This window comes from Nothobranchius furzeri, chromosome 8, assembly GCF_043380555.1.
Source record: "Nothobranchius furzeri strain GRZ-AD chromosome 8, NfurGRZ-RIMD1, whole genome shotgun sequence".
Lineage (NCBI taxonomy): Eukaryota > Metazoa > Chordata > Actinopteri > Cyprinodontiformes > Nothobranchiidae > Nothobranchius > Nothobranchius furzeri.
The window spans coordinates 79761462-79786580 of NC_091748.1; the positions used below are offsets into that span (position 1 = coordinate 79761462).

General features: G+C 47.1%; 1 protein-coding gene across 2 annotated transcripts in view; it reads right to left on the reverse strand.

The window, feature by feature from the left end:
- Positions 1-1555: 1555 nt before the first annotated feature.
- Positions 1556-25119, reverse strand: part of pomgnt1 (protein O-linked mannose N-acetylglucosaminyltransferase 1 (beta 1,2-)) — a 33492-nt gene continuing 9928 nt past the window's right edge. For both annotated transcript variants that reach the window (XM_015940571.3, XM_054734480.2), the window contains exons 5-22: positions 18366-18431; positions 18164-18277; positions 14395-14512; positions 14219-14317; positions 11552-11679; positions 11239-11309; positions 11085-11160; positions 10822-10905; positions 10691-10732; positions 10560-10618; positions 8984-9056; positions 7602-7730; positions 7264-7389; positions 7083-7147; positions 6966-7010; positions 6721-6856; positions 6520-6629; positions 1556-1866 (exon numbers count right to left, since the gene is read on the reverse strand). In XM_015940571.3, coding sequence (XP_015796057.1) covers positions 1785-1866; positions 6520-6629; positions 6721-6856; positions 6966-7010; positions 7083-7147; positions 7264-7389; positions 7602-7730; positions 8984-9056; positions 10560-10618; positions 10691-10732; positions 10822-10905; positions 11085-11160; positions 11239-11309; positions 11552-11679; positions 14219-14317; positions 14395-14512; positions 18164-18277; positions 18366-18431 — 1623 coding nt within the window. In that variant the 3' untranslated portion in view covers positions 1556-1784. The remainder of the gene's footprint in view (positions 1867-6519; positions 6630-6720; positions 6857-6965; positions 7011-7082; positions 7148-7263; positions 7390-7601; positions 7731-8983; positions 9057-10559; positions 10619-10690; positions 10733-10821; positions 10906-11084; positions 11161-11238; positions 11310-11551; positions 11680-14218; positions 14318-14394; positions 14513-18163; positions 18278-18365; positions 18432-25119) is intronic.

Consider the following 25119-nt stretch of genomic DNA (forward strand, 5'->3'; position numbering starts at 1 on the left):
TAAACTGGGCTTCCTGTAGGTTTTAGACTGTGAACACAGCTGATTGGTTTAATTTAGTGATGAATCACGCCTGTAGGAAGCAAAGAAGGCTGTTAGATTAAGGTGTTTAAAAGGCACCGCGAGGAGACGGCTTAAGCCCAAACTGCCTAGTCTCCCTTTAATGAATCTGCCGAATGATTTGTGCAATAGTCAGATTTTTATTTTACTTCCACAAAATACAAAGTCTGGTTATTACAGACAGAAGGGATGGCATGCCGTCGACTTTAAAAGCCGTGCCTCGTTGTTCAGGCTGTGATTTTAGGAACCTGGCCTTTCAGATGGCAGCGGAGCGGCTCGCGGGCCGACCCGCACACACGTAGTCCCAAACTCAGCTTGGTAGGACGACTTCTCGTATGGTTGTATTTATCTTTGCTGTTCTTACCTCAGATTATTCTAAATCCTCGTGTTTGGTCTGAAAATGGCGTTTCAAATAGGAACCCTTTATCACTGAAACGGATCACATGGTCTGGATGGAGATGAAAGGTTCAAGTCCCACTAGGTGACGTCACTCTCAGGTAAAACAAAACAGGGATGACTCCTAAAATAAATATCTGACATACAGAGCTGCTCTTGGTTTGAGGTGCTAGCTGCTGCCGCGACTAAACGGATCCGGACTTCTTCACAAACGCAGCTGGAGGGTTAGGGAATGGGGGGGCTTAGCTCAAGCCCTTCAGATGGTTTCTTTGTACAGGTTATGAATAAATCTATCTCACCTACAGCTTCCTCAACAGCCTCGGTTAGGAGAAATGGGGTATACATCCTACAGGACTGATAAGCTAATGGCTAGTCTGAGCTAACGACTAATTAGCTTGGGCCAACAAACCACCAATGAAACTGATGGTGGTGTAAGTCAGCTGTAAACTAGCCCTTAGCTCAGACCTACTGTTAGCTCAGACTAGCCAAATGAAGCTAGCCATTAGTTTAGTCTCGCTGACAGGAGGGAGTAGCCGCCACCTCTGATAACCGCTCCTCGAGAATAGCAGCTAGCGATAACTTCTGAAGGACATAAACTCTATTTTTGTAAACGGAGGCTGTTCAGGAAGCTACCTACAGGTAGGCCCAACTTTAAAATGTCCGACTGTCCGAAAGCTTCAACACAGTAAAACAAAGTTAGGATGAAAAAGCTGACAGGCTGAAACGGGACGGAGGCTTGGTGGTGCGTTTAGGTGCATCTGGTAAAGGCAGAAATGTTTCAGACGGCTCTTTTCTAAAATTAAGCTTTTCCTCCTTTTCTCACAAAGAGTCCGGGATTATCCAGGATTATCCAACGATCCACGAGTTGTGGATCCCGGTCCTTTGGACCTAAACTTCCTTTCTTCATTCAGTCGGCAGCTCACAACATTTGAACACGAGCTAAAGTTTAGATCTTTATTTAGAATCAAAGTTCTCCACTTGTTATGACAGGAAGTGGAGTTTGTTTGACTTCTTGTGTGATTAAAGTTTGAATCAACTCCAGTAGACGTTGTTATCCTGGTGAACTGAGTGAGGAAGTTTCTGATCCCGCTTCCTGCCCTGGAACACAGACAGGGTTCTGTTCAGACAGAAGCAGAAGTAGTGGGCTTAGTAACAGGAAAACCCAGAACCACGGCGTTCCGGAACTCCAGAACCACGGCGTTCCGGAACTCCAGAACCACGGTGGTAAGGAACTCCAGAACCACGGTGGTAAGGAACTCCAGAACCACGGCGTTTCTGAATCTGTCAGATCATCAGTCAGCTGAAGAAGTTCTGAGGGACCAGTTGGATGGTCACATTGGGTCCACTGGTGCCCCCTCCTCTCTGGGCGGAGGTTCTAAGCGGATTGGAGTGACAGCAGCTGGTTTCTTCACACTGAAAGAAAAACGGACAGAATGGTGAACGGCCCGTACGTGTAGCGCCCTCTACGGTTCTACAACCCTCGGGGTGCGTCACAACAGTCATTCACCCATTCACACGCTGGTGGTGATGAGCCACAACTACCCTGGGGCGCTCCGACAGGGTCAAGTCTGCCGTACACTGGCGCCACCGGCCCCTCCGACCACCACCAGCAGACAGGGGGGGGGGTAAGTGTCTTGCCCAAGGACACAACGGCAGTGATTGACTGAGTGAAGCTGGAACCTGCAACCTTCCGATTACAGGGCGGGAACTTAACTCCTCTGCCACCGTCGCCCCAGATGAAGGATGTCCTGATGACTGGAGGTATAAGGATGCAACAGGTGCTAGTTTTACTGGTTACCATGGTTACGGTGAGTATTTACTCACTTCATCACAGCTAATGCTAACAATTAGCCTCCTGTGTTTCTGGAGTTCCCAGTCCTGGTGCATCCTAGGATGTCCCCCGTGAGGTCCCGCCTTTCTCGCCTCTGATTGGCTGGAAGGGCTCGCCTACGATTGGCTACCTCAAGTAAGAGGAAACTGCTTTCCCTCCGCTGCAGGGAGTAATATGTAGCAATTATTACATATTAACTATGACCAATAAGATGTGATGATTCCATATAAATACGAAATATCAACCTGATTGATCTGTGAATGTTTAACCAGAAGACTCTAGGGTTCTTCAGGGACATAATTAATATGTAATAATAGCTACATTTGTATGTTTACAGCCAGATCTTGAGGAGTGTTTTGATGAAAATGTGAGCCCATCGCTATAATAAACATCCTTTCCTGTTTAGCAACAGACCAGTTTCAGTTTCTTTGATGAAACAACCTGAAAAACATCAAAGTGTGTCATCATTAGTTTAGAAATACACATTCCTGCAAACTCAGAGGTTGTGAAAATGGTGACAAATACATGAATAAATGTGTAGCGAGAGCTGCAGCTGCAGGTAAATCTATCTCAGCTACCTGCTGCAATACTTAAACCACTGCTGAGGGCAAAAGCTGACCGGGCTCTTCAAGGCAGCAGAAATGTTACAACATTATGAAATGATCTCATCACGTGTTCCTCCTCTTACATCTTCTGGTGCCCAGACCCAGTTACTGGGGTTCGTTTTAAACCAGTCAGGCTGTAGCACACTAGTAATTCTAATATTACTGGTAGTGTTTACTCGCAACTCAACTCCACAACTAAACTAAATAAAACACGACCAGCCACGGGAAATATCTGCAGGGAGCCGCCGTCTCCTCCCTCTCCGGGTCCCTGAACGTCTCCTCCCTCTCCGGGTCCCTGAACGTCTCCTCCCTCTCCGGGTCCCTGAACGTCTCCTCCCTCTCCGGGTCCCTGAACGTCTCCTCCCTCTCCGGGTCCCTGAACGTCTCCTCCCTCTCCGGGTCCCTGAACGTCTCCTCCCTCTCCGGGTCCCTGAACGTCTCCTCCCTCTCCGGGTCCCTGAACGTCTCCTCCCTCTCCGGGTCCCTGAACGTCTCCTCCCTCTCCGGGTCCCTGAACGTCTCCTCCCTCTCCGGGTCCCTGAACGTCTCCTCCCTCTCCGGGTCCCTGAACGTCTCCTCCCTCTCCGGGTCCCTGAACGGGGCTAAAAACACTATTTTCCATCCCGCTCTGCCGTACGTCCTGGATCACACACGTAGTACTTATAAATGAAAACTAATGATGGTGTTTCGACCACGCCAGCCACGTACTTTGAGATTTACCAGCTTATAAAAGTTCGTAATTAGCATGACTACACAGCAGAAATCAGCACGTTGCATATGTGACATCACCATATAAGCTCCTCCCCCTAGCGTAGCTGCTACTCACCACATGACCAGGTTAATGGTGGTTCTTTCCTCCTGTGGGAAGTTTGCTGAACTTACAGCCCTTCTCCCTCCGTTTCCTCCGCGTCTGGTTCGATGACGTCACTTTGCTGAAGCGCGTTTGTAGTCCTGGACTCATTTTCACACAACACCTAAAATATCGTCCCCCCGTTAGAAAATAAGCGCGTTCTTGATATCCAAATGCGTTTTAAAATTCACAGACATCATATGTGAAATCCTTGGTACAAAACAAGCGGAATAAGAAAATAGCGTTTTTAGCCGCGTTGACTTGCGCTCCTTTTTTGTTCTTCCGGGGACCCGTGGTCCGGAAGTAGGTGGGCGTGGCTTAGGCTCCCTATACAGGCTGCATGGTGGCGCAGTGGTTAGCACTGTTGCCTCGCAACACGAAGGTTGCAGGTTCGAAACTCGGCTGCAGCCTTTCTGCGTGGAGTTGCGTGTTCTCCCCATGCATGCGTGGGTTTCCCCCGGGTTCTCCGGTTTCCCCCACAGATCACAACATGCCCTACAGGTTAAAAAAAAAACTGTAAGTCGCTTGGGTAAAAGCGTCTGCTAAGCACATAAACATAAACATAAACATAAACATAAACATAAATCTGCGTAAGTCCTTGACAAAAAACTGTTATTTAGTGGTAATTTTGTTTGATTTGATGAACTTTAAACTCAAAACCACTGCGAGAAGTTACAGCGACAGCACTCATCCTCATTTTGAGCGCCGCTCTGCCTCATCACTGAAACCAGAAGACCCCCCCCAAAAAAAACTCTTCAGATCTACACAATTCACGTGAACGTCACATTTGGCTACAAAAACAGCGATTTTCACCAAAAAGGGACAAGTTTGCAGGTATGAATATAGTATTAAATTCATTTTTGTACACTGTTTCCTTGACTCTGAATTATTTTGTGTGTGTGTGTGTGTGTGTGTGTGTGTGTGTGTGTGTTTCCCTGGCAGTCCAAACAACCCAAGTTCATATTAAATCAAATATTCAGACCAATGAGGTTGATAATTCATATTTATATAGAATATCACTTCTTATCGTCTTCTCTTCCGGCACTCACAGAGCACGGTCGCTTCTGCTTTGCTCCCTTATCTGCTTTCCCAAGGCTCTTTTTGTCCCGTCTGCCTACAGAGCGCTTCTCTGCATTTCCTCTGGAAATCACTGTTTTTCAGAAACGGATTTAATTAATTGGTCATTCAACGTGATTGATAAGATTTTTTCTACGATGAGAACGGAGGAGGGGGCTCGCGCTTGCCCTCACGGGACACACGCAGCGGGATATATGCTCGATTCCTGGAGGAAGTGGAATGTCGTCTGTCTCTCTCAGCTGTCCATTGAGGACGTTGAAGGTGTGTGGCTATTTGGCCTGATGATCGTTGGATTTCTTCTGATTGGAGTGGGAGGATATCTGGTTTTCCGAAAAATTGGGATGACGGGAGCGATTGGAGGGCGACCCGCACCCATGGACGGCACCGTCCGGGCGGAGACCTCACAGACTGGGACGTTACTCGAGGTGAATCGCAAGCTGGACAATGTCTCAGCTGCGTTACCGGTGTTAGCGCGCAGGATTGATAACATCTCGGAAAGGGTCACCGGACGGTGTGGAGATGTTTAATCACAAAATTGGCTTCACTGGAGGATTTGAATGATCAATACAGACTTAAGGCAGAGAGGAAAATTATCTCTGCCTGACCCAAACAAAGTCCTGTTATCCAGTCTGACGCCATAAGCAGCCTTGGAGCAGCCCCACCCCCCACCTACCGGGTCTCATGTTGTGAACTGTGACGTTCGTGCTTATATGTTGAGGTGTTTTTTTGCATAGTAGCTGGGTGTAACTCTGTTAATGCCTTTTTCTCCCTCCCCGAACTTATGTAATCCCCTCTTCATCTGCTGAAACGAGCGCCGTCATGGCTGCTCTCGTGGTCTGCCTGTATCTGTTCTGTCTACATGTGTGTGTGTGTGTAACCTTGGTCAGGCTGTTCTGTGGAGTCAAGTTCCTATGCTCTGGTTCGCTGGAGCGCTGGCAATAAAATTCTCTCTGATTCTCTGATTACTGATCAGTCAGTAAGAGAAACCACTTCCATCAGGTTACAGAATAAATCTTGTTGCATTTATCACACTGACGTTACATCTGCTGGCTCTATTGGGATTATCATTTTACTTCATTATTAGGCTACCCTGCTTTAACAGGTTAAGGCTGTTTACAAGTTAGAGCATATCTCATGGTCAGATTAAATCTGTATCATTTAATCAAAAATAAGTTCAAGCTGATCAGGATTTAGACCCGTTTTTCACCAGTTTTCATTATTCTAGAAACAAACAGACCTGATGCCCACAGCTGGGCAGAACAGGGCGCTTTTATTAAAGCTCACGCCAGGTAAGGCACGCATGTTTATCCTACGTTTTTATGAGTTTTTTATGTAACATAAAACATAAAATGTTTTTCCAAACAGGACAGAATGGTTATCGTAGCGCTAAGTTTCTAAGCTGAACTACCAGAAACAGCTTTCTGCCGGTGGCAGAAGGACTGCCGATCTGCTGCTGAATGAAACAGCCAATCGCAGCAGAGGCTTTCTAGCCAATCAGAGGCGAGACAGGTGGCATCTTCCTTGGGCATCCTAGGATTCCAAATGATGCATCCTGGTCCTGGAGGACCAATATCTAGCAGGTTTTAGATGTTTCCCTGCTTCACCACACCTGATACCAATCAGCAGGTGGTTGAGGGGCTGAGCACATAAATCCAGCTGTTCGTGTCCTCGTGTTCTGATCTGGCTGTGTTGGTGTAACTCACGAGTACGGTGAGATGGGCACGGCCACCACCAGGACGTGGTTCCTCTTCCTGAAGAGCCTCCAGAGGCCTCGGTGGTAGCCTCGAACATCCAGATCCCACACATGTAGGCACTGCAGACGACACCAAGCCCAGAGCCACATGAACTGCTGACAGCGTCACAACCCCCCCCCCCCCCCCTCCCCGACTCCACGCAGAGTTTACCTTGGCGAGTTCCGTCCACGTGGACGTGTCCGAGTCAGACTCCATCTTTATGAACATGATGTAGGTCTTTCCCTCCGAGTCCGGAACAAACGAGTCCTCGCACGGGTTCTTGGTGTGGTCCAACACCTCTGCCACTCTGATCACACACACAGTTAATAATCACACACACACACACACACACACACACACACACACACACACACACACACACACACACACACACACACACACACCCCTCCACCTACTTCAGCAGCCCCTGGATCTCCACTTCGTACGAATCTTTCTTCAAGCTGTAAAACACGACATCATCAGAGAGCTGAGGAGCAACATCAACTCAGCTCAGGAGACAGGTGAACACACACCTGTCCACGTTCTTCAGCTGCACGTTGGGCACCGTGTTGAACTTGTGCTTCTTGAAATAAACTTCCTGTAAAAAACAAAGGAAGGAACTCAGGAGGAACGTCTGTGCAGACCTGAGACAAGCATCTGTAAACGTCCAGAGCTTAGCCTCCAGACTTACGACTAAAACATTTCAGTTCCTACGTGGAAATATCCGTTCATGTTGAGTCCGATGATGCCGAAGTGGTAGGATCGGGACACGTCCGGAATGACGCACTCTCGGCCTTTCCTCTGCTCCGGCATCCTCATCCACATGTCCCAGTCCCACAGCTGCAACACGAACACAACTCAGGGTTTCAACCGACAACTCAGGAGACGCAAGGCGTTCCCGTCTTCAACATGACGGGAACGCAGGGGTGAGGGCCGGCGGGAACAAGTCAAGATTTATTCTAACTCCTGGGATCCTGGTGACTCTGAGTCATGTGACCCAGGTGAGTGACAACAACACTGAGAGGATCCAAAACCAGTCAAAAGTTCTTCACCTTCTCTGGCGTCGGCCATTTGGGCTCCAGCTCATCTTTGTAGATGCTCTTCTTCAGAACCCAGCCCAGACCCGGCATGCTCTCCACCCTGTAGAGCAGCGCCGGGTCCTCGGCGATGTGTTCGTAGCCCTGACGGTGAACGAGAAACAACAACGCTCCGTTACACTGCATCACTTCCTGTAAACATCACATCTCACTAGAAAACAACGGGAGGCCAGGCTGAACCTCCGTCTGCTCACGGTTCAGGTTAAAAGCTCCAGATCAACAGTTCAACAACACCGTCCTCTCCTCACATCTCCTGGCTCTCTTCTTCACTCGGTTCCGTTCTAGTTTCAGAAACCACCGACCTCTCGGGGACCCGGGAGTGGACACTGTCCCTTCCCCACGTCTCACAGCCTCGCCTCCTTGATCCAAGACAAGCCCTCTCTAGCGTCTCTCTCCGCTCACCAAGGCGGCTACTTCGATGAGTCAAAAGTTTAAAATACATTTTGCTCTAAAAACTGATTGCATGATCTCTGTTTATAACTCCGGTTGCTTATTTGCACCATGCTCTCATTTCAGAGTGCAACGTGACATTAAACTGCACCACTTCCAATAAAAACAGGAAGAACTGGGCCGTTGTCAACTTTTGCCCGGTAAAGTTCACGTTTCACACCAACAACGTTAACGGGAATCCCTAAATGAACCTGCCGGCTTGACATCGTGTCTCTCAGCATTAATAACGTAAACTCATCTGTAAAAGGAGCAGTGACATTAGTAAGCATGACAGGAAATGACATCATACCATCAAACACTACAAGGTGTTACTCAAACGATGCGAGGAGGTAAAGAACAGGTAAGATGGGTTTCCAGGTGTGTTTATTAGTTACCTGCACTAACTAACTAGGGTGGGTCATCTGAATGATTTTCCTCACAGAAACACGGCTACAACACCCACAGCTGACCCAGTCGGCTGTAGCAGCACCATGATCAAACCAGACGCGCCGCTCTACTGGCTCGGTTCAGCTGCAGCTGAGCAGCAGAACCCCCCCCCCCCCAGCAATGCTTTCATTTCTTTATAGATGTTTAGTTTTGTTTTAGTCCATAAAAATCCACTCTTCATGAAAAAGGAAGGAAATGTGAAGACCCACTGCTAACCGGTTTTCCTTTTCAGGGTTCAATGTGACGAAAATGTGAGTATTCAGAAAAAATAAAGAAATATTATAATTAACGTCGTTACTTCCAAGTCCAGAGGGTTTTACATCAGTGACCTGGACTAGGACCTGTTGGAACCCAGAGAGTCGGTTTTTCTGGGGAATTTCTGGTCAGAGGGACGAAAAAGCTCCTGAACCTTAAAACCAGAACCAGGAGTTACGGTGCGCGAGTCAGACGGGTGAACTCACCTGGTCGTTCCAGGCTGAGATACAGAACAAACTGTCATCCTGGTCCAACAGGTGGATGGTCTGGCTCAGGAAGCTGGGAGGAAGGAGGAAAGCAAAGTTCTTCACAACACACTAGGGCTGCGCAATAAATAGGAAATTTATCGTTATCGAGATTTCCGACTCTTATCGAGATAATTTTCCTGTGTCAATGAATCTGATAATAAAAAGTGAAAAGGTGTGTGTAGGCTGGCAGCGTCGTGTCCCTTTAAGAAGCTGCACCACCATGAGTCGTAAAAATGTGTAAAAATGTGATTTAACGTAATACATGCAACAGCCCCATCTAGTGGACAACTGTTGTTTCTGCACATACCTGTAGTTATCGCCCATTTATCGTTATCAAGGTGAAATCCTCGATATATGGTGATATTGATATTAGGCCACAATGCCCAGTCCTAGTGCACATGTGGAAAAAGTAAGGCTGGGCCAAAGGCCTTGAAATTGAATCAAATCCATTAGGGCTGCACAATATATCGAAAAATTATCGTTATCACGATAACAGGACGTGCGGTAGGCCCGTCGCAAAGCACGTCAAAAACTGCGATAAATGTTTGGTTCTAACATTTCCATCCGTGTCATACGTCAGCTTTTTATAAACCAGCTCTGTTTTTTACGCGGAAGTATTATTTGACCAATAAAATGTAGTCCTTCAGATATGCGGCCAATCAGATGGGTCCATTCACGTAATACGCCCGCCCCCTACGTAGACCCTTAGGATGGAAAGCAACACCTGAACTGAGTTAGCGGCGTCGTTCCCTTGTTCGTCATGCTGGCTCAGAGCAACGAACGCACTTTGTGCTGATGTTTCTGGATTCAGCGCTGCTTTCAAACGTGAACGTGAGTCCGCTCGGTGTCGTTAATCATTTTTACCGGGCTGACTCCGACACGAGCCGGTGAACCAACCCACCTCCATGTCGCTAGTGTTAGCCCCAGGCTCCGGTTAGCTTCCAGCTAAAAGGCTACAGCACTCTCCTCCCAGTCCCTCCCTGCTAAAGAGGGCCTGGAAAAGTTCCCCACACATCAAAGTGATTTTTCCTTTAAGAGCTTTTATAACCTTGTTAATCAGGATAGCTGATTTGCTGCTGCACATAAACTGTCAGTCAGAAGCTCTGCTAGCCGGTTAGCTTAGAGGAGCTAGTTCAGTTTGTTAGCTTGTTATCAGAATCATAGTTGCAGTTTCATCATCTGAGCTGCTTTTTAAGATCTAGGTAAACTTGTTCAATTTGGGGATAAAAACAAACGTTTTCACATATTTTCCATGTAGTTTTTTGCCAGTTCCTCTTCTGAAAGGTAGACGATTGTTTTTCTCTCAGAAAATCTTAATATTCTCCTAGTTTGGCCCGGCACAGTTCACTTCCCAGTTACAGCAACAGCCTTATATCATAACCACATAAGTGGAGAAAATGCTCAGTAGCAATGAGAGAATGTGCTGTTGCATTTAAGTGATGTTAACTATTATTTAACATTTAAACTATTTATTCTAGGAACCCTGGTAAGGGATGTTTTTCTGCATTTGCAATACATTGGCTACTCGACTCACCTGAAGAAGTCCACAGAAACATCCAGGTCTTCCTCCAAAACAATGGCGAAGTTCGCCTCCTGGAAAAACAGGAACCAGGTGAGACCAGATGTGGTTCTCAAAGGGAACCAGAGGAACCTGCTGAGACTTACTGGGTGAAGGTTAAAGGTCGCGGTCAGACTGGCCTTGTAGTGCTGAGAACAGAACCAAACACAGGCTTATTCCTGACAACACATCCTTTGGTAACCTGCAGCGATCCGATCGGACTGGGTTCTGATGGTACCTGAGACACTCGGGCATTCTTGATGCTGATGGGGGTGTGCTGGACCCCCTTGAGTCCAAACAGCTCCACCACGTCCATAGGCTCCTGGATCAGAGGAACAAAACGGGTCTGACAGCTCGCTACATGAGACACAAACGAAACACAACCAGAACCAGACACGGGTCAGTTCAGAACCACAACCAGGTCCATCCTGCATCTGATCCAGCACCATCCTGGAACTGATCAGGTCGTTTGGACCAGGCTGGGGTGAACAGAACCGGTACCTCATAGTATCCATCAATGAACACGGTGACCATCAGCGGGTTGACGCCGTGGGCCGACAGCAGCGAGCGCAGCATCCTGGGGAAACCCCAACAGGTCAGCATCTTCTGTCTTTATGTTTTAGTCACATGACCAACCGTCATGTTCTGGTCTCACCTGTACAGGTAGTTGGGTCGGTTTCCTGCGATGACGGCAACCGGAACATTAAACACATTGCTGCTGGGAAGCTGCAAGGAGCAACAAGAGCGATGAGAAGAGAACTTTTGTGGTTCTGAATCTTTGAACTTCCTGTGGTGAAACATCCTTCTAGATGAAAGGATCTGGGTTGTGGCTGTAATCTGGTTCCATCAAACTAATTTCCCAGATTACATCGGTTCTCCTCGGGTTGTCCGACCCGCCAGGGGGTTAAAATGGGTTGTGGTACCAGAACACAGCCAGAAGCCCCAACATGAAGAGCGGTGGGTCTTACCGGATCTGGGCTGAACTCGATGGGCGCCGGGTCTTTACAGCTGCAGATGCTTCCATATCCTTCCACTTTGCTGCAGAAGAGCTTCCTCCTGCGGTTCAGCTCCGTGTCGGCCCAGTGGCACTCGGCTTCTGCGGAACATAAGCACCCACACCTGAGGCTCTTTCAGAGTTAAAGCTCTTCCCGTGAGACCAGAATTAAGACTTTTATATGGAGCCTAAGGCCCTTCCAGTCCGCTCAGGAGTCCATGAACGGGGCTGTATGCCAGCTCATTTGCCAATTTAGCTTAGTGTCAGCTTCACTTCAGCTATTAAGCTGATGCAGCTAACAGTTTAAGCTATCCAGCATTCCAACAGCATTTCTGCAAGAAATGCAATTTATCTAGTTTTAAGTCTGAAATTGATATGGATTAATCAGAAGTTGCTATGTGTATTCTTTACTTGAAAACTATTTACAGAGCAGCCTCAGAACTGAGATTAAATATTTTTGATCACAATAGTAAAGGAACCATTACAGAACAAGTTTTTCAATAAAATCAGAACATTAATGTTTAAGTGCATGAATTAATACATACACACACAGAGAGAGAGAGAGAGAGAGAGAGAGAGAGAGAGAAACCTGACCCGAGCGGAGGCAGTGCCCGACGCAGCACGAGCCGTTTTCAGCTCTCTCTTGTCAAACGCACCACACGTTACGAAAAAAAGTAACTTTAAATATTCAACCGAAAAAGAGGCGAGCTGAAGAAAACCCAGGGAGTACCGAAGAAACGTGAGCGACAGTGAGGCAAGCACAGAGAGATCCGTTACTGTCTGTGTGTGTGTGTGTGTGTGTGTGTGTGTGCGTGCGTGTGTGTGTGTGTGTGTGTGCGCGCGCGCATGTGGAGACTGAGCTTCCGGCTGCAGAGTTTTTGTGTGTAGGGAGGGGCGGGCGCTCTATGTGACTGGCCAATCACAGAGCGTGAAGGCAGTCTGTTACCCAATGAGGATTTTCCTTCAGCACGATTACAGATATTCACGAGCAGGGTCTGAAATTAACACTCGCCACTCGCCAAATGCGAGCAAATTGCTCCATTTGGCGAGTACATTTTTGAGCTCTATCTGCCACCTGGCGAGTAAATGTTTGCACCAAATGAGTTATGTTCATCAGTCATCTTCCATGGATGTCTGATCCTCCTCCCGCCTGCATGCAACGTACACAAACGTACGCGAAACGTGAACGCCGCATCCAACGTCATTTCCACCTATCCCATTCAATCAGTTTATCAAGTTAGCAGTTAGCTTCGTGTTAAAACTAGCGGTGAAATGTGGCGGTTTTTAACTGGAGTCAGCCAGCCTTCCAAAGGAAAACTCGTCGAACTGGAAGAAAAACCACCAGGACCAGTGGCGACCAGAAGATTTTGTGAAAAGTGGCGAACTGGAGACGGCGGAGTCGTGAGACAATGGCTACATCATGAACCAGAATCTGCGCTAATGAGCTGCACCGTCTGCCGCCAGCACGCTCGAGAGAAGAACTGTAACAACTCGTGTGTCATAGGAGATAAGAAATGAAGCTTGAGACTGTTCGAGAACATGAAAACAGCAAATGCCATGCTGCCTGCACATCCATGTCCCGGCCTCAATCCGAGTCTCTACTGGTGACGCCCACGGTCTCGGCGCTAATGGCTGTCAGAGAAAGCACGGAGTCTGACTAGATTTCAATTAAAGAGTTCACAAAAACATCTCTAAAAAATAAATAATCAGTAAAATGACAAAACAGTTTTTCTTATTAATTGATGTTTTAATCATTTTGTCACTCTGTCTGGAATCAACATAATATAGAATTACATGCTTTAGGTCGATCTAAATCATTTAGGATTTTGGCCGGTAAAAGATATGCTTGGCCGGTGGATTTTCATCATCTACCAGCCAACTTGGCCGGTGAGTCAAACATTTTATTTCGGACCCTGTTTACGAGTTTTACTCGTTTCATGCTCGTACTCGTCAAAAATGCTTTATCCGTACCGGATACTCGTCTGAAACGAGTATACGGCTCATCCCTAGTTGTTGCATCAGAGACTCTATAGCAGGCCCCACACTAAGCTGCATGGTGGCGCAGTGGTTAGCACTGTTGCCTCGCAGCACGAAGGTTGCAGGTTCAAAACTCGGCTGCGGCCTTTCTGCGTGGAGTTGCGTGTTCTCCCCATGCATGCGTGGGTTTCCTCCGGGTACTCCGGTTTCCCCCACTGATCACAACATGCCCTATAGGTTATAAACTGTACGTCGCTTTGGATAAAAACATCAGCTAAGTGAATAAACATAAACATGAGCGGGCACACTGAAGTCTTGCCACAGCTCTGGCCTACCAGCCGAGATGGACTGTGGACAGCTGCTGTTTACATGAAGACAGAGATTGTTTTCATTGATTTCGGAGATTATGAAGGACAGAAGACCAGATAAACTGCCGGTACGCCCCGTACGATAGCAAAAGTCCTAGCATGTTGTGAGGTAAAAGTGTGTACCAACTCACTTAAAACTCCTGGTTCTGTTGGAGGTACAGACCTGAGACACCAGAACTAGAAACGTCTGCAGAGATCCCATCAATCTAAAGCCACTTTGGGACAAATGCAGGAAGAGCAAAGAACATTCCTCCCGACCCAAACCCGGTTCTCGATGTGTGCAAGCAGAACCATACCTTCAGCTGCAGTTAGCTGGACCTCAGTCTTTAGCAGAACTGGGTCACCCCAGGTGGACAGAGCTGGAGACTTTGAGCCTTTCTCTCCATAAACCAGACCTGAACAAAAACAAGAACATTGATCAGAACCCAAGACCAGAACCAGATCATCAGCTGATGCTTGGGAACCGTCAGACCTCCTTTCTTCACCACTAGGGTCCACATGTCCCTCCAGCTGAGGCCCAGGGACATCTGACTGCCCAGAGTCTTCAGCAGGTTCTTGGCTGCGTCCTTCAGGTGGAACGTTCCTTCATCCTGTAGGACAGAGACCCGCCCCATCATCACCTGATCCAAACACAGCCCAGACCAGAAATGGGCCGTGTGGCCTAAGATCTGATGTTTTCTTCTCTTCTGTTTACCTCAAAAGGTCAACAAACACTTGTAAAAATTAAAGAACATCATTTAAAAAGCATTTAATGTTCAAACCTCATTTTGAAAGTTACACAACCTTTCAAATATTTTTTATGTTTTGATTCTTTTTCTGAACAACGCGACACAAAAATTCACCTAAAATCAATCAGTTTGAAGGCATTTTAAATCAAATACACGCTAAATGTGAAGAAAACACTAAATTATAAACAGTTTAAACTGAAGTGAGAAACGTAAAAACAGAATTTCTCACTGATCACCGATTCATTTCTGATGTTTCCGTTCACTCGTAGAAGCTCCAGTACTGAAGACCTGAAGAGTGTTTTGTTGACAACAGTAAGATCAGGTTGGAGGTTCATCCGTTTTCTCTGCTTTCTGTTGAGCTGAACTCAGATCAGCAGGGCTGACCACGAAGCGACAAAGGTTCTTACCAGGCAGGTATAACCAACGCTAACCCGCCATCTTTACGAGTACTTCCTCCTCCACCCGCTCGGCTGATTTCGTCCCAAGTTGACGCAGCTGGACAACATTATGTAATTGGCCAGTGGGGCCTAACTCTCTACCGGTGGCTAAGTTTAAAGTGGCCAAAAGGTAGACACAGGACCTGATGGTCTTACCGTTTTGATACGTCATTTTATATTAAATAGGAGTTATTTTGGACAGCCTGTCTTTGTACCCGGAAATATCTCAAGACTGGTCTCGTCGGCAACCGCTGCTTTTCCTACCGGCATCGGTTCCAGAGAGGGTCAAGCTGGACCTCGACATTCCTGATTTAACGGGGACTACTGAAAGGGTACGAAGGCCGGCAGAATGGCGTCTTATGTGTTTATGAATCTCCAAATGAAAGCTTAGCGTGAAGACATCACCTTCACTCCCACCAGAACTAACCGTTTCTCCGGATTTGCTGGTTCTGAACAACATTCCACACTACACCATTCTCCGTCTCACTTCACCTGTTACACCATACATTTAGTGTTCAAGTTAGTCTAGTTTAATATGTTTAGTAATAAATCTTTAAACTTTTACAACTTGACTCTCTTCTGTTGTCTCTGAGTGAAAACGACGTGTTACATAATCCCTGCAATAAAAAGGTCCAATCTTCTGGTTAAACAGTACCTACAGATCCATCAGGTGGATTCCATATTTCCTATGGAATCTCATGTCTCATGGTTCATTAAATAGATGTAAATTAAATCCTTACACAGTTGTATATTACAGCAGTGGGAAGGGAAGCAAAGTGTACTCCTGTTTTAGTCTGTAGGGGTTTATAAGATTGTTTAATATGTTTTTCTTTGAGTTGCCAGTGGCCTTGGAGATGGAGCAGCTGTAGCAGACCACTTGGTCTAATCAGCACCATTGGGTCATACCAACTCTCAAGGGAGAAGATTCCTGTGTTTGTGTATGTAGTTATTCTCTTTTGTAAATAGTTGGGTTCTGATAGGAATATGTATTCACTGTAGGTAACTCAAACAGAATGGACTGATTCGTATGAATTGTTAGGGGAAGTTTATGTTCTTTGTTAACTGAAGTCTCCCCACCCTGGTGTGTTGGCAGTGGTCTGACCAGCCACTATTTAAGTTGATCCGGTTGTGTCTGTAGAGGTTTTTGTGTACACGTCTGTAGTCAGGTCCTGACTTTGGGTTCCTTTGTTACGTCATTTCTAGTACTGGCTGGAACCCTCTTTTAAGAACAGAAAAAAAAGTTATAAATTAAGACGTCAAGCAAAGCATCAGCTCTCTCCTGGCTGGTTTAGGCATCAGCTCTCCCCTGGCTGGTTTAAGCATCAGCTCTCTCCTGGCTGGTTTATGCATCAGCTCTCTCCTGGCTGGTGCATGCATCAGCTCTCTCCTGGCTGGTTTAAGCATCAGCTCTCTCCTGGCTGGTGCATGCATCAGCTCTCTCCTGGCTGGTTTAAGCATCAGCTCTCCCCTGGCTGGTTTAAGCATCAGCTCTCCCCTGGCTGGTTTATGCATCAGCTCTCTCCTGGCTGGTGCATGCACCAGCTCTCTCCTGGCTGGTTTAAGCATCAGCTCTCCCCTGGCTGGTTTAAGCATCAGCTCTCCCCTGGCGGGTGCATGCATCAGCTCTCTCCTGGCTGGTGCATGCATCAGCTCTCTCCTGGCTGGTTTATGCATCAGCTCTCTCCTGGCTGGTTTAAGCATCAGCTCTCCCCTGGCTGGTTTAAGCATCAGCTCTCCCCTGGCGGGTGCATGCATCAGCTCTCTCCTGGCTGGTTTATGCATCAGCTCTCTCCTGGCTGGTTTAAGCATCAGCTCTCTCCTGGCTGGTTTATGCATCAGCTCTCTCCTGGCTGGTTTATGCATCAGCTCTCTCCTGGCTGGTTTAAGCATCAGCTCTCTCCTGGCTGGTTTAAGCATCAGCTCTCTCCTGGCTGGTTTATGCATCAGCTCTCTCCTGGCTGGTGCATGCATCAGCTCTCTCCTGGCTGGTGCATGCATCAGCTCTCTCCTGGCTGGTTTATGCATCAGCTCTCTCCTGGCTGGTGCATGCATCAGCTCTCTCCTGGCTGGTGCATGCATCAGCTCTCTCCTGGCTGGTTTATGCATCAGCTCTCTCCTGGCTAGTTTAAGCATCAGCTCTCTCCTGGCTGGTTTAAGCATCAGCTCTCTCCTGGCTGGTTTATGCATCAGCTCTCTCCTGGCTGGTGCATGCATCAGCTCTCTCCTGGCTGGTGCATGCATCAGCTCTCTCCTGGCTGGTTTATGCATCAGCTCTCTCCTGGCTGGTTTAAGCATCAGCTCTCTCCTGGCTGGTTTATGCATCAGCTCTTTCCTGGCGGGTGCATGCATCAGCTCTCTCCTGGCTGGTGCATGCATCAGCTCTCTCCTGGCTGGTGCATGCATCAGCTCTCTCCTGGCTAGTTTAAGCATCAGCTCTCTCCTGGCTGGTTTATGCATCAGCTCTTTCCTGGCTGGTTTAAGCATCAGCTCTCTCCTGGCTGGTGTATGCGAGTCCCTGACACGCTCATGCAGACGCATGTTGGTTCGTGCAGCTGCATCTAACTGCTCCGACTGCCTTTTTATTTCTGCAGGTTAGTAACAAAAACTCTCTCCAAGCAGTTTGTCTTCCATAGTCCGATTAAAGCCACCGTGCATTTTGCCGCGCCTCCCCCGCATGTTTACATCACTCACAGATGGAGTAAGACTTTTGCTGCTGCGCGCGTGCAGGTGAGGGAGATGTGATGCTGCACCTACACACAGGGTCTGAGTGTGTGATCGGCTGGTTTATCGGCTCTAAAAGGAGTAGATCGGAAATCGGATGAGCACATGTTTTTCACGGAAATCAGCCGATCAGTCGGAACATCCCCAAGTTAAACCACCGATTAGTCCTGAGACTTTAAACAGCTTACCAGTAAAGGGTTGGAAACATCAGCACAAACTGGTTTGGGGTGTTTTTCATGAGGAAATAATGTCACATGGTAAAAAGTGGATTTTCTACAATACAGCCCCTTTAAATCATTTCTACTGTTCATAACGGGCCAAGACCCGCCAGAACCACAAAAACCACGGACCACACCTTTATGGTGAAGATGAGGATCCGGCCCTGAGTCACCATGTTGAGGAAGAGGATCATAGCTTCGTCTTCGTGGGGGGAGTAGGTGTCGAAGATCCTCTTGGCCATCACATGACCCTGAGAGAGAGAAGTTCAAAGCCTTCAGCTGGGTTCTGATCGGAAACATCAGCACCTCTGACCCATCCACAAAACTGAAGCTTCTCACCGTAGCCTGGTTGAGGACAATCACATGGATGCCTCGACCTTGATCCCGCATGTCATCCTCCAGAACCTGCAGAGAAGAACCATAAAAGCCGTGAGATGAGCCGGTACCAGTGGAGCTCCAGTATGGGGACCGGTTCTGATGATCTCTGAGCAGTGGCTCGGTCCAAAGTTAGATCTCAGAGGATGAAGGATGGCGTAGTCTTCTGTGGAGGACAAAGAACCGTCCGGTTTTCAGAACCACCCATCTCCTCACGGGATTGACACAGCAGCTTTCTCCAACCTGTCCACTAGATGGTTCTGATCTGCATTTGGACCAGAATCAGACAGGTTCTGCAACTGGTTTGATAATTAACCACTGCAGTTAATCCACTGGTCTGACTCCTCCAACAACACAGATTTCAGTTGGAACCAAAAACGTAAAATATCGCCGCCCGCCCGGACAAAAGTACGTCACATTTATTCTTCTTTCCCAGATAAAAGTCAAAGTGCTAAAATAAACCAGAGTCAAATACATCACAACTAACACACAATGAAAAAAGGCAAGAAATAAAATCAGGTCAAAGGAATTTTGAAAAGCAAAGTTAAAAAAACCTTTAAACACACAAAAGGAATCAACACAACAAAGAGAGAGAGAGGAGGAGCGTTCCACAGCCTCGGAGCCGTAGCCTTACAGGAGGAGGAACGGCATTTAGTTACATCCGGACACGAATCTTTGAGTCTATTAAATGTTGTTAGGAGCTTCAAACGTCCCAGTGTGTGTGTGTGTGTGTGTGTGTGTGTGTGTGTGTGTGCGTGCGTGCGTGCGTGCGTGCGTGTGTCCAAATTGGACATGGGTAAATGACATGAGATCCAGGAGGAGCGATGAGGTTTTCGTCCTGGCCGTGGGAAACGTGGTCCTTGAGGGCTCGTGGGAGTTTGCCCAGCCAACCTACATCTGGTTACGGCCACCTGGTTTTACCTGCACCACAGCAGAATGTTCAACCCCATCTCGGCCTGTCAGATCATAAATCTGTGTTGCTTGTTTCAGCATATAAACTCAAGCTGAGGAGGGCCAGGGCAACCCAGATACACACCAGAGTGTGGCCCGAGGGGGCCGCCTGAGCGCTGCAGGACTGTTTTAGTTGCACTGATTGGGGGATTTATAAAACAGCAGCATCCAAGGGTGGGCACCCCACTAATATCGAGGAATATGCAGAAACGGTGATGAGCTACATTGCAAAGTGCACAGGGGACATTGCTGTATTAAAAACACATACAGTACAGAACAACCATGGCTGCATGGTGGCGCAGTGGTTAGCACTGTTGCCTCGCAGCACGAAGGTTGCAGGTTCGAAACTCGGCTGCAGCCTTTCTGCGTGGAGTTGCGTGTTCTCCCCATGCATGCGTGGGTTTCCTCCGGGTACTCCGGTTTCCCCCACAGATCACAACATGCCCTATAGGTTATAAATTGTAAGTCGCTTTGGATAAAAAGCATATGCTAAATAAATAAACATAAACAACCAAAAACCTTGGGTGACTGCAGAGGTCCGTCAGTTGCTACAGGCCAGAGACACTGCCTTTAGAGGAGGGGACAAGGCTTCTCTTCGCTCAGCTAGAACAGAGCTCTCTACAGGTATTAGGGCAGCAAAGAGATGGCACGCCAGGAGAATGTCTGCAGCACAGGGAACACCAGGCAAATGTGGAAGGGGATCAACAACTGATAGTATAAGAACAGGCAGGGAATTGAGGACAGCGATGCTTCTCTCCCAGACAGACTCAACAAGTTCTTTGCCCGATTTGAAGAAAGGGGGGAAGCACCAGGAGGGGAGAGTAGATCCCTCCCCCCACTTGGTCGGCCCCCAGAGGTCATCAGCTGAACAAACACCAGGAATGTCTTGGCAGGGGTTAACCCAAGGAAAGCGGACGGCCCAGACAGCATCCCGGGGCGGACGCTTAAAGAAAGTGCAGATGAGCAGGCGGATGTCCAGACAGACATTTTTAACATCTCTCTCTGTCAGTCCAAGGTTCCATCCTGCTTCAAGACGACTGTCATTGTTCCTGTGGCTAAGAAGTCTGTTGTGTCTTGTCTAAATGACTATCGTCCTGTAGCACTGACCTCTACAGTCATGAAATGTTTTTAACGGTTAGTCAAACCACTCATCACATCCAGCTTACCTGCTCCACTGGATCCACAACAGCTTGCCTACCGCTCAAACCGTTCCACCGAGGATGTTATATCCCTCACCTTGCACACAGTACTCACCCACTTGAAGCAGAGGAACTCTTATGCTAGGATTTTCTATGTCCATTTTAGTTCTGCTTTTAGTTCGTGTTGGAAATAAGACCTCCAAATCCATCACGCTGAGCACAGGTGCCCCCCAGGGATGTGTGCTCAGCCCACTGCTTTATACTCTGTTGACCCACAACTGTGTGCCAAGACATAAGAACAATCTGATCGTCAAATTTGCTGATGACACCACAGTTGTGGGTCTGATTCACAGGAATGATTCATCCAGTTACAGAGAGGAGGTCAAGCTGTTTGAGAGCTGGTGCAGAGCAAATAATCTGGAGCTCAATGTGGACAAGTCCAAGGAAATGACTGTTGACTTTTGGAAATCCCCAAAAAAAGCACACTCCCCTCTACATAAATGAATGTGAAGTCGAAAGAGTGGAGAACATCAAGTTCCTGGGCATACAGATCTCTGACAACCTCAGCTGGGCAAAGAACACCTCGGATCTAGTAAAGTGAGCTCATCAGAGACTGTACTTCCTAAGGAAGCTTAAACAGGCCTCACTTCACACCACTATCCTGACCTTATTCTACAGGGGGGCAGTGGAGAGTGTGCTGACCTATGCAATCTCAACTTGGTTCTCCAGCTGCAACATGACAGACAAAAGGGCCCTCCAGAGAGTGGTGAGATCAGCAGAAAGGGATATGGGAATCTCCCTGCCCTCTGTCCAGGATCTGTTCCTGAGCCACTGCAGAGGCAGGGCTCTGAACATTGTGAAGGACCTCACACATCCCCTGAACTGCTTCTTTCAGCTTCTACCCTCCCGGAAGCGTTATCGCAGCATAAGATGCTCCATTACGAGGCTACTGAACAGCTTTCTGCCTCAGGCTGTTTGGCTGCTAAATACAACTGGACTGTGAGCAGGAGACACCAGCACTTTAAAAATCCTGCAAAGTCCAGTGTGAACTGCACAGGTACATGTATGGAGGGGTGTGTGGGGGTGGGTGATAGAGCTGAGGAAAATAATCAAATAATCGATGCATCGGGATGCGGACATAAACGATTCTGCATCGTAGGAGAGTACGCCATAATCGATTATAGTGGAATGTAGTTTTGTTTTTTTAACGGCGGCACCAGCGCTGCATCCAAATACTGAGCGTCCTCCACATTTACCTCCGCCTTAATGTGGTACTGCAGGGCTGAGCCTAGAGTTGTCACCTGAGACCAAACCGGAACCGAATCAGCCCGACCGGTTCTGTTGGATTTGGGCCGTAATTAAGTTAATTGAGCGGGTTGTCATGCGGCGCGCTCCGCTCGCTCGATCAGCGACTGAGAGAGAGAGAGAGAGAGAGAGAGAGAGACTGTCTGCTTACACAAGAGAGACGATCGGAGGACGCTCCTCCAAACCGATGATCCAAACACGCGTTATTTTCATAATTTAATTATTATTTCTCCTGGAAGCGCTCAGTCAGACTGCTTGTTGTAATGCAGGGAGATCCGGTCTTGGGGAGGGGGCGGGGTCAGTGACAGCGGACGCAGCGTGATCGTCTTTTATTTAGGGACACGGAGAAATTAAAAGGAGAGAGAGATAGAAGATAGAAGTTCTTGTTCCACTTTATTCTTTTGTTTTATGATGATAAACTGATGTTAAATTCAGCTTAAAGAGAAGCTGGGAGGAAGCTTTGGTCTATTTTAGGTTACAGGAGACTTGTCTCCTATCCTCCAGAGACAGCATGGACATGAGGGTCACACAGGACAGGTTAGTGGAAAGGTTTGTAGTTAGCTGGTTAGTGAAGGAGATCCATCAGCTGGGTAATTTAATCCTAATCCAGCCCACAGCCTTCTGCTGGGGTTCTTATCAGAAAGAATAAAACACACATCTTAAATATTATTGGAGTGTAGAATTTGTTTTATGTTTTATTATTTTCTGCATCAAACAGAACTTGATTCATTCTCCAACATTTCAGAAACGAACCACTGGGTTCAAATGAAATTAAGTCAAACATTTCATTTGGTGTTATTTCTGACACCCTTCAACTGTGGCATAAATATTTGACTCTAGAGCTGCTCAGAGACATTAAACACTCACATATGAACCCATTATGTATTTTATTATTACATGATGTGTCCTGTAGGGTTTCAGTACTTTTTTAGATTTTGTGAGTTTTTGCAAAGCGTGTTTTTCTCAGCCTGAGGCGTGGTGTTGAACCAGGAAACAGATGTTTTACTTTGTTAAATCTTCTTAAATGTTTAAAATGTTTGCCCTAACCTGTTGTGAATGGAGAGCTTTTGAGGGATGGCAGGTTGTGTCAATTACGGTTTTTGATGAAAAAATAAAAAGCAATTATCTGACATCTTCTATTTATCGATGAAAACAAATCAATATAAAATAATCGGGATGCATCGGGATATCGAATCGAATTGAATCGTTGACCCAATAATTGTAATCGAATCGAAAGACAAGTGAAGATTCACACCTCTAGTGGGTGCAAGTGTATGAGTTTCATTTACCAGGAGCTTTTTATCTTATTTATTATAGGTTTTAATACCATATGAGAAATTATTTAGCAGAGTTGTGCGTGTATGGAGCGTGTAAGGATTTGTTTTAAAATACTCTTATTGGTTTTTAAAAAGTTAAATGGTTTGGCCCCTCCTTACTTGGTGTCTGCTTCAACCACACACCCCTGCACAGTCATTCTGCTCGGAGAACCTCATGCTCCTCTCGGTCCCAAGAGCGCGCCTAAAGACACGTGGTGATAGGGCCTTTGCGGTGGCAGGTCCTAAGCTTTGGAACGAGCTTCCTCTCAGCATAAGGGCCTCCACCTCTGTTGCGGTTTTAAAGGCAAGGCTAAAAACCTACTTTTATGATCCGTCTTTGAACCTTTCTAACCAGTTTTATTGTTTTACTTATAGCGATCTGTCCACTCACTGCATTTTTATCTGTTTCTTGTAGGGTTGTCACGGTAACCGGTGTAGCGGTAAACCACAGTAAAAAAGTTGACAATAATAATAACCGTCTTGGTTTTTAAAACTATATTATCTCGGTGGATTACCATGGCTGCGGTGTAGGCGCGGTGACCCTTACCAGCCACCGTATCATCTGCTGAAGTTGCCGGCGGCACATGCGCACTTTGTTGTTTACAACCAAAACTTTCTTGAAGCTAAAGCTGAAATAATGGCCAAAGGAGGAGACGGCAGCGCTCAGGACATTTATTATCCCTCAAAGAAGACAAAGTGGGAAGTACGGGCATCTTTTGGATATCTGAAGAATGCCGAGGGACAGCTGATAGAAGACGGCTATCCTGTTTGCAGCACGTGCAGAAAAAGTGTCTGTGAAAGGCAGCAACGCTTCAAATCTCATGACACATCTGCGTGACCATCACCCACAACTCTACAGTCAACGCAAGGCAAGCTAACGTTAGCGTTTTAGCTAAAATGCGTGATCCGAGGATTTGGGTTGAGGGAGAATGCAACGAGTCGCTATATAAAGCAGCCGCAGCGCCGCTACCTGCATATAAACCGTGTCGCGGACACCCCCATGTTGAAATGACGCTATGCATTACGGGGCTCCCAGGGGCAGATAAGAGTTGGTCTCTCTCCGAGAATAATTATGAATTTAACGATTACTGCCTGTGGTGAAGCCTACGACGGGCTTTGAGTTGAACAGCTAATGTCTTGATGTGAAAAGGGGGCAGATATTATACGTTTTTGCTTCTGTAGCGACATGAATGGCCTCATTTGTGACCCAAAGGTCACACTTCCCCAGCTAGGTCAACCTGTGCTAGCTGTACTTCTATCTACAGATTATCCATCACAGGAGACACAAAGTCTGCTGTAAACCATCTTTAATCTGACTTCTGTTCCATCCACAAGATGAAGGACACTTCAAGATTTAAAAGAATCATTTTTTATAAACTCTTTTCACTGTCTACTACAAGGTTCATAAATAATCATCATGGTTCATTATGTAGGGCGACGGTGGCACAGGAGTTAAGAGCTCGCCCCGTAATCGGAAGGTTGCAGGTTCGAGCCCCGCTCAGTCTGTCGTTGTCGTTGTGTCCTTGGGCAAGACACTTAACCCACGTTGCCTGCTGGTGGTGGTCGGAGGGACCGGTGGCGCCTGTGCTCGTCAGCCTCGCCTCTGTCAGTGCGCCCCAGGGCAGCTGTGGCTACATCATAGCTCATCCCCATCAGTGTGTGAATGTGTGTGTGAATGGGTGAATGACTGGTTGTGTTGTAAAGCGCCTTGGGGGGTTCCAGGACTCTAGAAGGCGCTATATCAAATACAGGCCATTTAAATGTATTTAATTACTGAAATGAATTATTATTCTTTGGTTAATAATAATTATTATTTATGATAATCAGTAATGTTTAATAGTGTAAAGAAGGTCATGTGCATTTATACACACCATGCAGAACACAGACATCAGGGTTAAAGGTTACCACCTCACATGTCTTTGCTCCATAACAACCAAAGCTTTCCATCTCTGAGAGGGCGTCTCCTGAGGTTTAATAAAACCTAAACTCTTCAGTTCTAGTTCAGTT